At 43.7% G+C, this 13821-nt stretch overlaps 4 protein-coding genes across 5 annotated transcripts; 3 read left to right on the top strand and 1 right to left on the bottom strand.

The window, feature by feature from the left end:
* Positions 1–1319: 1319 nt before the first annotated feature.
* LOC108036390 (far upstream element-binding protein 3) lies at positions 1320–6704 on the bottom strand. Of its 2 annotated transcripts, none has more exons than XM_050887187.1 (8): positions 6571–6704; positions 6289–6374; positions 5072–6199; positions 4700–4858; positions 4120–4637; positions 3794–4052; positions 3260–3736; positions 1320–2778 (listed from the first exon to the last, which is right to left on the bottom strand). In XM_050887187.1, exons 2-7 carry the CDS (start codon positions 6361–6363, stop codon positions 3374–3376), a joined length of 2502 nt encoding a protein of 833 aa, XP_050743144.1. In that variant the 5' UTR covers positions 6364–6374; positions 6571–6704; the 3' UTR covers positions 1320–2778; positions 3260–3373. The 2 variants fall into 2 exon arrangements, with proteins under 2 accessions (XP_050743144.1, XP_050743146.1); XM_050887189.1 differs by having other exon boundaries at positions 1320–2728.
* Positions 6705–8710: 2006 nt separating this feature from the next.
* Positions 8711–9633, top strand: LOC108036391 (probable elongation factor 1-beta). The gene is made up of 2 exons (XM_017112500.2): positions 8711–8883; positions 8992–9633. The coding sequence occupies exons 1-2, from the start codon at positions 8804–8806 to the stop codon at positions 9575–9577; spliced, it is 666 nt and encodes a 221-aa protein (XP_016967989.1). The 5' UTR covers positions 8711–8803; the 3' UTR covers positions 9578–9633.
* Positions 9634–9956: 323 nt separating this feature from the next.
* Positions 9957–12464, top strand: LOC108036392 (lysozyme). The gene is made up of 3 exons (XM_017112501.3): positions 9957–10152; positions 11937–12107; positions 12173–12464. Exons 1-3 carry the CDS (start codon positions 10071–10073, stop codon positions 12403–12405), a joined length of 486 nt encoding a protein of 161 aa, XP_016967990.1. The 5' UTR covers positions 9957–10070; the 3' UTR covers positions 12406–12464.
* A 610-nt stretch (positions 12465–13074) lies between these two features.
* LOC108036499 (lysozyme) lies at positions 13075–13804 on the top strand. The gene is made up of 2 exons (XM_017112692.3): positions 13075–13214; positions 13277–13804. Exons 1-2 carry the CDS (start codon positions 13130–13132, stop codon positions 13690–13692), a joined length of 501 nt encoding a protein of 166 aa, XP_016968181.1. The 5' UTR covers positions 13075–13129; the 3' UTR covers positions 13693–13804.
* The last annotated feature ends 17 nt before the right edge of the window (positions 13805–13821 follow it).

The raw sequence follows: 13821 nt of genomic DNA, 5'->3' as shown, positions 1-13821 counted from the left end.
ATATATTGTTTAATGTAAATAAAGCATTTATTGTTAATATATATATTTCAAAAAAATGTAAAGAAAAAACATTTGCGACAATTTCGGGAGAAAAATACATATATCAATGAGAACATGGATAATACAATAGGAGTAATGAACTTTTCTCTCAATTGGTCCTGCAAATAGATCAAAGCACGTAATTTAAATCAAATAAATGGAAAGGTATGCAGAAATGTGATTTTCAAAAATATCATTTGATTGCAAAATAAACGGCTTGACATTGGACCCAAAAGAAATGCTCAACGGAATGGGTTATTGAACGCACTACGAATATATATGATTGGGTCATACTTACCTTCGTTGATCAGAGTCGGATTTCCCTGGAAACCTTTGCTAGAAAGAAAATAAGAAAAACGACTTCCCACAACCATTTGAAATAGTGCTATGCTTCTTCAAACTGCCAAAATAACATTAAAATATTCCTCGAATAATTTCCTAATACCTGAGTCTTATTATGTAGTCAATATATAGTACACGAAAATAACACTATAAATATAGGATAGGCTTGGGAGCCAATGTAAACCGCTTATATAGCAAGCAAATGATACCTTCAAACGTTATTTTACAAATATACAGCACTGAACTGAGCAATAGGGAGCACTGTTCGGGAAATTAAATATCGTCGCTGTTGCTAAGAAAATGTTTAGAAATACATTTATATATATGTTGTAGTTTTCACATAATAATATATTGCATATAGAATATTCAGTATAATCAATAATGGGTATATGTGCAGTTTGGTATAGAAATGTTACTCCAATATAGTTAAAGGCATACCTAATGTGGCAATCATTCGACCAATCCCTGGGAAAAATTAAAAGCCCGTCCCGATCCCCAAGATCTCTTCCACGAGCAAGGCCCAGAACCTCTGAAAATACGCTCATAAACGATTTTCAAATGTGGCAATAAAGAGTCAGCTGAGCAAATAAATCAAGATCGATACAGTCGAAGTCCCGACTCTGAGATACCCGGTACTATTTTTCTTATATGAAATTGGTAAGTCTTTATAATAGAAACCAAACTTGGTACCAAAAAACATGGTAAATCGTACAGTTTCGATAAGTCCGATAACAACGATAAACGGCTTAAATGCAACCCCGTAAGTTTTAAAGGCAAGGCACTCAAACGGACTGACTCGCAAGTTAAAGAATTTAACTACAAATTAAAGTAACTATCCTTCTACCAAAGCAAGTATCGGATATAAATATAATCAATAGAAACGCAATAGGGCAAAAAGCACCAAGGTACTTTGTGCTGGCAATATGTATATATGGATATATATTATATTATATTAAATGTTTATTCAATGCAATGCCGACTGCAGGGCGGATCGGGATCTGGATCGTGGTCCCGATCTGAGCCTGTCCAGCCGGACAACGGTTACAATATGGTTCATCTGCTGTTGCAACAATCAGATATTTGGGGAGACGTAAAACTTAGTTTAGATTATATGTCAAAGTTTAGTGTATAAATTATGGTAGACCTACATTCATTTGGGTAACTTTTCATTGTTTGATTTGCAGTATGTATAATTGAATATATAGTAATAATAACAACACACGATCTTACCAAGTTTGACACTTTTACAATATATGGTTTGTATTTCTTCATGTTTGTTTTGTGAAAAAGTTTTGGGGTTTGATATTGTAATTCTGTTATGAACTGGTCTGAAGAGCGGCCTCTGAAAGTACATACACTTCATGTTTGCATTTGGAGATATATATTATAGATATTGAAACAGGCATGTTATCCTCAAAAAACAGTTTTTCCAAAGGTAAATGTTTAAAATATGGTTATACCGGGTTTATAGAATCGATAAAGTACAAATATAGAGCATGGAATAATTTAAAAATCAATTCAGTGTGGGCTTACTGCTACGAGAATGATTTGTCTCCAGAACTGAAAGGTGAAAATATTGTTATGCAAATGTCAAATCAATTGAAATAGAACACCTTCAAGCGACACTCTCATTTGACTATATATAAATGTTACAAATCTTACCAGATCAGCAGACATAGATCATGTGTAAATGTCGATCATATCTTGCTCAAATGATTTTTATTACAACTAAGCTAGGCTAAAATGTGAAAATGGTTTCATGTATTAAATATATGCGTAAGCTACTAACGTTATAGTATTTCTGTTATTGCAATTGAGAATTTTCACGAATGGTGTCTTTCAAAGCTAAAACCCATATCTGATTTTTTGGATCTGCGGTCATATGAATCGCCTGAACTGACAGTGATAGAATTAAAAAATGTGTGAGAGATGTATAAGAAAATTGAACAAACACCCAAAACGGATTCAATTAGCTTCCCTTCGTGTGTCTGTGCAAGTGGTGATGCAAGAGCATTATCGTTCATTCGGTCGGTTATGCATAGATAGACGGTAAAAGTAGACTTAGTTTCTCGGGGAAGTCGCTTACAAACTAGTGGGGAAATTGTAGGCAATATCCAAATAATAGACAGTGTTAATCGTATTAATTTACATTTATGCAAAAGAGTGACGCCACAAGCTAAACGTTCAATGCTTCACTCTCCGATGGATGGGCCGAGTGGTCCGGCTTCTCGACTGATCTGATCTTCGCCTCCGTTCTGCCGTGCGTTGTCTGCTGCCGATGCCTCTGCTCTGTTGCTGCTGTTATTGCAATTAAAAATCATTTGCCTTGCATTTCTTTTCTGATTTGCTAGTATTGTGGGGGATAAAAGACATAGGACATAGTAGAACAATAGATCACTGCAAAGAGTTTTACGCGTGGTAAACAAGATTTGGTTAGGATATCACAAGTCATGATGTAAGCAACGGATCATTCCATTTTCCAATTATGCCTACGAATTTAGATTTGGAAATGAATGATAATCTTCTGAAGGCACTACACCATCAAATGGTGTTCTCTTGATCGAATAATGAGTGGATAGGAAAATTCATATCTGAGGATTATCATCATCTACACCCTTCCCGCATAATCTAAGCTAATCCAAAATAAAAATTTGTGCTGGCTTAATTGGAAAATGCTGACCCGTCTGTATGTATATTGTGTAAGAACATTTTTGCAAAGTAGAGAAGGGAAATTGATTTATAAAACTAGGCAATCTATTGAAGCAGATGGGTAAAGCAAAATACGTAAAGCAGTATGCAAAGGCGACAATTCAATTCAAATCGATTCGTTAACACACTCCGCAACAACTACTGGGAATGTCTTGGCTTCGGAACTCACCCCATGCAAGGCACCTGCATCGTCCTCCGACCGCAGCATCTTCCACTTCGGTGTTCGCTTCCACTCCCACATACATCTCCTCCCCGCTCCCGTTCCCGATCCCTCCGAGCGTCCTCAGTGCTTGTCGTTTTTGTGCGATTTCTGCCCGGGCTGTTGGCCCGGCGCCCCAGGATAACCGCCGTAGCCTGCGCCCGGATAACCGCCAGGATAGCCAGCCGGCGGCCCACCGCCCTGTCCACCGCCAGGCTGAGGCGCTCCCTGCGGCTGACCGCCGGCTGCAGCAGCCGCCGCATAATACTGCGAGTACTGCGCGTACTGGCTGGGCGTCATACTCTGACCATAGCCGCCGGCTGCCGCTGCTGCAGCAGCAGCCGCTGCCGCCGCCGCAGCGGGATTGGGTTGCTGCTGGCCGGGATTGGGTCCTCCCTGGCTGGGGTTGGGCGCGTTGTTCTGGCCACCCGATGCTCCATTCTGTGGCTAAGATATGGCATTTTATAAGTGACTTCCAAAAGGAGATACAAAAATACCACATACCTTGTTTTTTAACGTCTTTTCGATGGCCTCGGCCTCTTCGATCTTGCCCACGCTGCGGTAGTACTCCGCCCACTGCGCACTGTAATCGGCTCCACCGGCACCACCGGCGCCTCCTTGCTGCTGTTGGGACTGTTGCTGCTGTGACTGCTGCTGGGATTGCTGCTGTTGTTGCGGCTGGACAGGTCCTGAAGAGCCGCCTCCCTGCTTAGCCTTCATTTGCTGCTCAATCATTTCAGCCTCTCGATGGCAACCCATTTGTCTAAAGAAGATAGAAAAAGGTTAATATTTGGTCCAAAGAGGATCTGTGTGCATTTGTTATCGCTTACTTGTAGTACTCTATCCATTGCGCCGAGTAGTCTTGGCCACCGGCTGCTCCTCCCGCCGCAGCGGCTCCTCCTTGATTGGCCATGGCCATTTGCTGCTGCTGTTGCTGCTGACCGGACGGATCCCATCCCTGCTGGCCGTAGGGACCACCCCAACCCTGTTGTTGCTGCTGATAGCCTGCTCCCGAGTTCGGATCGCCTCCCTGCATTTGATTCTGGCCTCCGTAGCCGCCCTGCTGCTGATTGTGGTGTGAGTTGTTCTGGCCACCGCCAGAATTGCCGCCACCACCACCACCGCCGGAGCCACCTCCACCGCCGATGGGCTTGCGGGAGATGACATTTAGCTCCATGTTTATCTTCTCGGAGATCATTTGGCGGGCTGACTCCACCTGGTCGGTGGTGCCCTTGGATTTGAAGAGCTTCTCATTGGGCGGATTGCTGGCATTGCGATCCATTTCGGTGTGGGCTCCAGATTGCTGGTTGATCAGCTTGATGGTCTCACCGCCTCGTCCAATTACAATCTGCAGGGGAAGGGTTATGTTTAGAGAGCTTGCAACTCGGATGTTCCCAGTTGTGAACCTACTCCACATTTGGAAGCGGGCACCAGGAATGTGATTTCCTCCCGTCCGCCTTGAGCGTGATTAACGCCGTATCCGTAGCCGTAGTTGGAGTTGCCAGAGTCCCCTTGGCCACCTCCACCGCCGCCTCCCCCGTTGCCGTTTCGATTCATGCCGTTGCGTTGCTATAGAAAAAGTATTTTAGGAGTTAAATACGTAAATGGTTATAAGTAAATAGTATGATCATAAAGAAAGGTGTAAAATGTACATAGGTTCATTCTTATAAATATAGCTAATAGGTGATTAAATCAGCAAGAATATGCATAAACCACATAGCTTCGTTAACTTATTTTAGATACTTATACTTATTATTCGTAAATAATGTTTATAAAACTTACCATCACATTCTCAATCAGTCCATCAATGGTGCGCTTGGCATCCTCGACCTGCTGCCGAGTGCCCTGTATGACGCACCTCCGGTCGCCCATCTCGTCGTTCTTTCCTTGGATGAACTGCAGTTTGCAGCCGCACTCGGTTTGGATCTTTCGGATCATGTCGCCGCCCTTGCCAATGACCACGCCCACCGCGATTTTGGGCACAAAGACCTCGACGCTTTCACCGCCGTTGCCATTGTTGAAGTTATTGAATCCCATGCCTGGACCGCCGCCACCTCCACCGCCGCCTCCACCACCACCGCGACCGCCCTGCTGCTGAGCCTGGGCATCCTTCTGGGCAATCAGGTCAAGCACCATCTGCTTGGCGTGCTCTATCTTCTGCGCCTCGCCGGAAATGCGCAGAGGCTTGATCAGCTCCTGGTTCGGACCATCCTGGATGATTATCATCTTGGCGCCGGTCTTCTCCTGCAACTGCTTGATGGTGTCGCCGCCCTTGCCAATGACAAGGCCTACCTTGGCGCCCGGTATCATGATCTCCTGGTACGGCGGATAGCCGCTGGGACCCGGTGGCGGCATGTTGATGGTGAGCAACACCTCCACTTGACCGCCGCCAGCCCGATTGGCCATGCTCTGGATCATTTCGCGGCCCTTTGTGACCGTATCCCGTTGTCCACGCAGCATAATCACGCGATCTTGATCCTGCATGACTTGCACCTTCACCCCGGACTCCGCCTGGATGTGGGTGATGGTGTCGTTGCTGGCGCGTCCCATAAAGGCACCCGCCACGGAGTCGGGCAGTCGTAACTGCTCCTCGCAGCTGGTTCCCGCCGAGGCGGCCAATCGAGCGGCCACAGCAGCCGCCTGGGCAATGGCCTGGGAGATGCTGGCACCGCCTGGGCCACCGCCACCACCACCACCACCGCCGCCGCCACCACTGCCGCTGCTCATGTTGGAGCTGTTGTTGCCGTACTCGGGGCTGCCGAAGGAGCGCTTGCACTCCGGCCCGCTGTCGCCGTCGTCGATGTGCCGCTTGAAGTTGGGGGCTCCGCCGCCGCCTCCGGAAGCCGGTGGGGATGGACCCGCCGATGGGCCGCCGCCGCCCTGCTGGCTCGGCTGGATCTTCGCGGCAATCTGGAGGGCAATGCGAGATGGAGATGGTCATCGGAATACATACATATACACTTCCGCTTCTTCCTCTTCCTCTTCCCGGGCGAACTCACCTGCTTGGCACGCTGGATGGCCTGGGCGAGTGCCTGCGAATGATTAAGGCCCCCTTGCTGCTGGAACTCGCTCATTTCGGTGTGTTCTATAAAGTATATGTAGTTAGATTCGGTTTGCGCTCCTATTTTAGTGCCAAAGAAGCCCCTGCGGGAGTTGAAAATTCAATAGCCGTCAGGGGCCGAGCGAGTTTTTTTCACAAAAGCCGATGCTTGCTTTTACGCGTTTTTCACCGCTTCGCTTGATGTTTTCCTAGCTGCTTCGTGAACGCCCCCGATGCTTACTTGTTTAGCTGCCCTTTTTCCGCTGTTTTACCACGTTTTTCGCACTTTTCTTTCGGCTTTTCGGTGAAAACTATGCGTCTGCAAAAAACTTGTGTAGCATTATAGCTAGGTTGGACGCGTTTTTTCGACCCCCGGATTTTTGCGGCATTTGGCGAACGGTAACACTGCGCATCAGGGATGGAAAGCTAGCCAAGTTTCAGTCCGCGGTTTGAGCCTGCGCTTCCCATATATGCAAGGTGAAAGTATCGATTTATCGAGTATTTCTGTTATTTTTAAATGTACTTCATCATTAGGATAGTAATTTTACAAACGCCTCTCTCAAGAATAGTTTATACTTACCTTTGTTATGTGGGATGAAGGGCGGACGATTCTGAAGCAAGTCGCCACTCCTGCGGGTAAAGCTCAACATCTACTAACATGCTAGGTCCAAATGAGTTGTCTTCGTAACCTTTATTAAGTACTTAGTTTATAATATAATATTTCATGCTATAACTAACAGTGTTTATGCACACACGATAATATGATTTCATGGAAATCCCTGATAGGAAAGCGAGACTTTTGGTCCACTGGGTCATGACGCATTTCGGTATTGTTCATCAGCTTTCCTTTTACGTCACAAAGTCATGCGATTCATCCGTATTTTCTCAATAATTAACCAAAATCCAGTGATAATACAAATTTAACCGGGGTATAAGAATGATTCTTCAGCAGTGGAAGAAAAACCGTGGTTGGACTCACAGACTGACGTCCCATGTGTGTCCCTAAGATTTCCAATGGTGAGTAAAAAAGTAAGTAAAATTTGCATTTAAGGAACCGCCTTTCACTTTATCATATATCTTTATTTTTAGTTCAAGGTATTTGGTTTTAGAATGCGAGTTTCATTAGGACCAATTGTTACAGTTCTTTTACTGATTTTGCAAAATATAAATGCGGAGATTTCTGATTGCGATTTCTTCGACACGGTCGATCTTGCGGCAGCTCAAAGGCTGCCGGATGGTGCATATTTATATGAGGATCTCCTTATTCCCGCCCATTTGACGGGTGAATATAACTTTAAAGTTTTGCCCGACGGGACGAAGAAGAGTGTGGAAGCCCATACACGAGGGTGCGCCTGCAAACTGCGGCCCTGCGCCAGGGTTTGTTGCCCTCGATACAACGAGATACAGGATACAGTGTGCTTTTTGGATCTCGAAAACCTGGATTGGCTTGATCATTACTTGAAAGTGACTCTCGAAGATGGGAGAGTGGTAAGAAGGCAGGCAAAAGCCGACCTAATCGTGCAGTGGGACTTGCCCTTGCAATGTGATCATATGATCTACCTAAATAGCCAGGACAAATCGGATGAGTACACTTTGTACGAGGTTTGTTTTTTGATAGCTCTATATTTGCAAATCAGTTGTTATCTTCGTCGACTATTTTTCCAGAACGGAACCTTTGATCCCCTTAAATATAAACTCTCTCTGAACAGGCCTGAATACTGCCTCCAGCATCTTCAATTCAGGGACGAAAAAACAAAATACACGAGTGAAAAGCCAAAGCCACTCATATGCGTGGTATTAATTTCTAAAACGTGGAATACTGCCGGTAAGCAAAAATCAATAAGAATTACGACAGACTAAAAACTTTTAATCGTTATTCCTTATTAGATTAATACAAGCTCTTGATGACTTTCTCAATATGTCGACAAGAACAACCCACAACTTTGGTGTTCTTATCTTACATTAAATTATATTATTAAGAGTAAATTATTTTAAATTATTTATTTATTTATTTAAACTCTGTAAAGTGATAAATACCCTAGCACTTGAGAAGCAACAGGATCGTTAAAGATTCGGAAATGATGAAATGGAAGTATTAAACGTTTAAGTAAAAACTATGCAAAAATGATTTGGGCTTTAAATATAAAGTTTTAAATTTTCAAATGCGCGGTCCTGTATGTGGCATATTTTAGGAATTTATTATATCATCTCCAGACCAGGGCTGCTAACTCATTCGGTAATAAAATAGCTAGCTTAGCCATTGAAAAAGGCTAGAAATAGCTAGAAAATGGTAAGTACCAAGAGAGTGATAGTATATATTCCCCTACTGAAAACGCCTGATATAGAGGGAAAAATACTGAACTGTCAACACTGTTCCAGTGTGACCCTTGCATTCTTCTTTCGTCGGCAACGTTGCGCAGAGCACGGCTCCAGATTTGTTAAACGCGAATTTACCCCACAAAAACGCATTTAAAATGGCTTTCGGTGATGTGAAGACCCCGCAGGGACTGAAGGAGTTGAACAACTTCCTGGCCGACAACAGCTACATCAGCGGGTAAGCACGCGGCCGGAAAGTGAGGTTAGGCACGACCCCACCACGTCGGCACATCAGAATACTACATCTGAGCATATATTAATTAGATTTACCCTTCATCCCCTCCAGATACACTCCCAGCAAGGCCGATCTGTCCGTGTTCGAGGCTCTGGGCAAGGCCCCCTCTGCCGACAATGTGAATGTGGCCCGTTGGTACCGTCACATCGCCTCTTTCGAGGCTGCGGAGCGCGCCGCCTGGACCGGTGCTCCCTTGCCCCAGTTGGCCGGTGGAAAGCCCACAGTGGCTGCTCCGGCCAAGCCCGCCGACGACGACGACGATGTGGATCTATTTGGATCCGATGAGGAGGAGGACGCCGAGGCCGAGCGCATCAAGCAGGAGCGCGTTGCCGCCTATGCCGCCAAGAAGTCCAAGAAGCCCGCCCTCATCGCCAAGTCGTCTGTGCTCCTCGATGTCAAGCCCTGGGACGACGAGACCGACATGAAGGAGATGGAGAACAACGTCCGCACCATCGAGATGGACGGTCTGCTGTGGGGCGCCTCAAAGCTGGTCCCCGTGGGCTATGGCATCAACAAGCTGCAGATCATGTGCGTCATCGAGGACGACAAGGTCTCCATCGACCTGCTGCAGGAGAAGATCGAGGAGTTCGAGGACTTCGTCCAGTCCGTCGACATTGCTGCCTTCAACAAGATCTAAGCATCTGAGATTTTTATATTTTGAATAAACTTGAGCAAAGCGATTTAAGAAGAGAAGGTTTAGTTTTTAATTATGAGAAATTTGTTAAAGAAATCATTTTAACTTAAATGCAGCTCAATATTCAAGTACTCTATGACTTTCTAAAATACTACTTCATTAATGATTCTGATAATCAAAGCATATATTGATGATAATATAACTATCTCGAATGGAATTTCCTTTAGGCCCCCTAAGTTATACTTTCAAAATCAAGTTAAAAATAATTTTAGTTAGGTATCTCTTTATTTTATATTTTTCTCGCGAGTTCTCTGTTTAAGTCTTTCGTTTTTGAGCTTTAAGTGAGCTTTTGCCAACAAAAAAGCGAGGTTTAAAGCACTTTCAGCTCAGTTGATCTCGCAGCTCGATAGAGTTCGGTTCTGTAAACCAACATAAAACACTGCTCAGCGGTTTTAAAAATTGCGTTTAAAAACAAATATTTTTCGGACAAATCGCAATGGCTGCCAACAAATTGTGCTGCACCCTGGCTATTGGCGCTCTATTGTGCCTGGGATTCGCGGCTCTCATTCAAGCTCAGGGTGAGTTAAGTAAACCAAATGTATTGTATATTATTTAGGCGAGAACATTTCCGTTCTTGTTATTGTTCCCGAGACGAATTTGTTACGCATTTGCTGAGATTTGCTTTTAACACGAAACTCAAATACCTGATCGTCTGCATTCATTAACATTAATTAGCAATTGTATAGATGTTCGTTTCTTTTGTTCTGCGCCAAGACATGTTTCGTTCTTAGGCGGATTTCCCAGATACATTTATCCATCCATCGTGTTGGTCGGCATTTGCATTCAACAATTATCTGGAAGTTGACAAACGTCCATTATAGCTCGGGGGTTTTGGATCGGTTTCAGATGCGATAATCGCGCATCTATCATTTGATCCACGGGCCGTTGACTGCGCTGGCTTTTAATAACGTTTCGTTGCCATTGAAATTACTTCCGATTTTATATGCCCATTACATAAAGCGGAACTTAATATTTGTATATTTTAAAATTATCTATTAATCACTGGCAGTAATCACTGCCGTGAGCTCACTGGATTTCTGTTTAACAAACTAATTGTTTAAATGGGTAGTAAGCTCAAATCGAATCGTGAAAAGGATGTGGTTTAATTGAAATTTCCCCGAATCCGGAATGGAAGTTGTAGTGCAATTTGGTGCTCTATTGTAAGACAGATAAAAATCCCACCTTCGTGACAACTTACTTCAGTGACGTTTGATCATAGGCAAACAATATCTCTGCCTGCGTGTGGGTTATCTCAGGGCAAAGAAAAACCCACTAGCAAAGGTTTTTATGAAGTTTAAAAATTGATTAAATAGACTTTATTTATTTAAACTAAATTAATGTTGGAGAAAGAAGGTTATAATTTAACCATTTTTAATCTTGACCCAGTTCCTGTCCCCTCGCAGATGGTTTTGCATAGGTCAGTGAACCTAGAAGCCTCCGAGATTTACGCGTGTGGGTGAGGCAGAAGGCCAGAAGACATGCTGTTCGGGGCTGTTGGCCAGTCTTCTCGGCTTCGCAAATTGCCAATACTCGTTAAAAATTCGAAATTTAATTACAAGAACAAGGTCTTGATAACGCCGATTTAATGACTCACCGTCGCCTACGGGCGGCCGGATTTGTTCTACGGAGATGCTTCAATGTTGCCATTGAAAGTTGCAAAACTAGTTCGGTAAAAAATGAGATGGGTTCGTGAGGCTGACAGAATTCAGGTTCATGGGCGTGCAACCAACGGAATTGTTTTTCGTTCCTTGAAATAATGTGATCAAAAATATGAGTTTTAAAAATTTTATTGACTAACCTATGCCTGGAAGGCAACAATAAAAATTTCAGATTTATTGGAATACCTTTGCGATAATAACTATAAGCTGTTAAGTTTGTTTATTTGACTCCAAGATTGTGAATTCATTATAAAATGTTTTAAGTAGGAACCCTTAAAGTAAAGTGTCTCGACTGTAAGATACTCTTTTCTCTTTCAACCAATTTAATTCTAAAATAAATTTATCTTTTTACTACCTTTATCCTTTTTATTTAAATTTTAGATTAGTTGCGGATACTTTTGAAAATATTTTTTTTATTTTTAAAAATCTTTCTTTTTTCTTTGTGTACTGCTAAAATTCCCAAGCCTCTAACTTGTTATAACTCTCAAAATTCAAAGCATTACCGAATGCTCTGAATAAAGCGATGACTTGATCTGGGCAAAACATATGTGTAACACACTTCGAGTTTTGCTTACGATCGCGAGGCTAATCAGCAAACTGAACTGAACTGAACTGATTTGAATGATCTTTTGATCCCAACACAGATAAGCCGGTGACTGATGTGTGCCTGGGATGCATCTGCGAGGCCACTTCTGGCTGCAACCAGACCCGTTTCTGTGGCTCTGGAGTCTGCGGCCTGTTTCGCATCACCTGGGCCTACTGGTCCGACGGCGGCAAGCTGACCTTGGGCAACGAGAGTCCCCAGTCGGAGGAGGGTGAGTGCTGCCCTTTCCCTTTTTCATATCTTAATATATATCCCATGCATATTTATCTCATGCAGCCTATGCCAATTGCGTGAACGACCCGTTCTGCGCGGCCAACACCATCCAGAACTACATGACCAAGTTCGGGCAGGACTGCAATGGAGATGGCGCCATCGACTGCTACGACTATGCGGCCATCCACAAGCTGGGCGGCTACGGGTGCAAGGGCGAGCTGAGCTACCAGTACCAGACGCAGCTGACCAACTGCCTCAATTCGTTCCAGCACATCGACGTCCGCATCAGCAAGTGATCGCACTACCTTGCTAAGCTTATGTCCTAATTAAATTTAAATACTGTAATGACTAATAATTTATGGCAATGCATTTTATTTCGATTACGAGCGCGCTATTGAGATTGATAATAAAGACATATCGAAAAGGGGGAGATAAGGTTGTTTATTTATACTCGGAAATTTGCATTTCAAGTTGATAGGGGATGATCTTTTATATTTTCAGTCTTACTAAAAATACCTAAAGATTTTAAAAATTATTCTGCAACAAAATATACTTTGTGTAGCATACTTAGTAAAATCGTTTTATTTTTTACATTTATATTACTGTATAACCCAACTGCCTTTGGCACCTGCTTTAAAATTTATTTGCACCTGATTGTTGCATACTTTTTGCTGAGACTTTCATTTAGAAAATTATAAACTTATTGATTTTTAATAATTCCCTGCTTTTTATTAAGAAATATTTATATTAACATACAAAAGGTTTCTTCTACTTTAACGAAAGATTTAAGTACTATTCGTTAAGGCTTATCATATAAAGAATTATAAACTTAATTGGCCATGTTTTTAAAGCTAAGGGTGGTTGTATCGTGTAAATATCGTTAATGGTTCGTATAGTTATGGATGTGCCCTAGAAACCGGTATTACCCGCTAGATTGGCGGATTTACCGGGCGAGTACTCAGTTCACTGGGCTCAGTACCATTTGCAGTTTTAGTTCAGCTTCTGGTGCAAAGGTGTTAGATGCAAGTTCGGAGGATGAGAGTTTTCCTGGTATGCTTCCTTTTCTTACTGCTGGAGCTGCGGCCTTCCTCAGTGCAGGGTCAAGGTGGGTTTTCGTTGGAAATATTTGGGATATATAAAGATATCTTTAAGATATATAACAATCAGGTCATGTGCTGGATAAGCCCGTGACGGAGAAGTGCCTCACGTGCATTTGCGAGGCCATCAGCGGCTGCAATGCCACGGCGATTTGCACCAGTCCGGAGAAGGGAGTCTGTGGGATTTTCCGCATCACCTGGGCCTACTGGGTGGACGCAGGAAAGCTGACCGTCAACGGCGAGCATCCCGACTCGGAAAAGGCCTTCATCAACTGTGCCAACGATCCGCACTGTGCCGCCGACCTGGTGCAGAACTACATGAAGAAGTTCAACCAGGACTGCAACGATGATGGCGAGATGGACTGCCACGACTATGCGCGCATCCACAAGCTGGGGGCCTATGGCTGTCAGGCGGACATGCCCTACAAATTCCAGAGCGTGTTCGAGGAGTGCATCGAGAAGTTCGAGGATGAGGGCCTGGAGTGATTAAATATCATTACCTTACACGTTCCAAGCCAAAAAAGCATTATGCCGATAAATTGACCTTTTTTATTGTGAACAAATAAATAGCAGGTATCAACCGGGGCTAAAAACCAGATTGGCGCCGTGTTTAAT

Source organism: Drosophila biarmipes, chromosome 2R (assembly GCF_025231255.1).
Source record: "Drosophila biarmipes strain raj3 chromosome 2R, RU_DBia_V1.1, whole genome shotgun sequence".
NCBI lineage: Eukaryota > Metazoa > Arthropoda > Insecta > Diptera > Drosophilidae > Drosophila > Drosophila biarmipes.
This window is presented reverse-complemented; position numbering and strand designations above follow the sequence as displayed.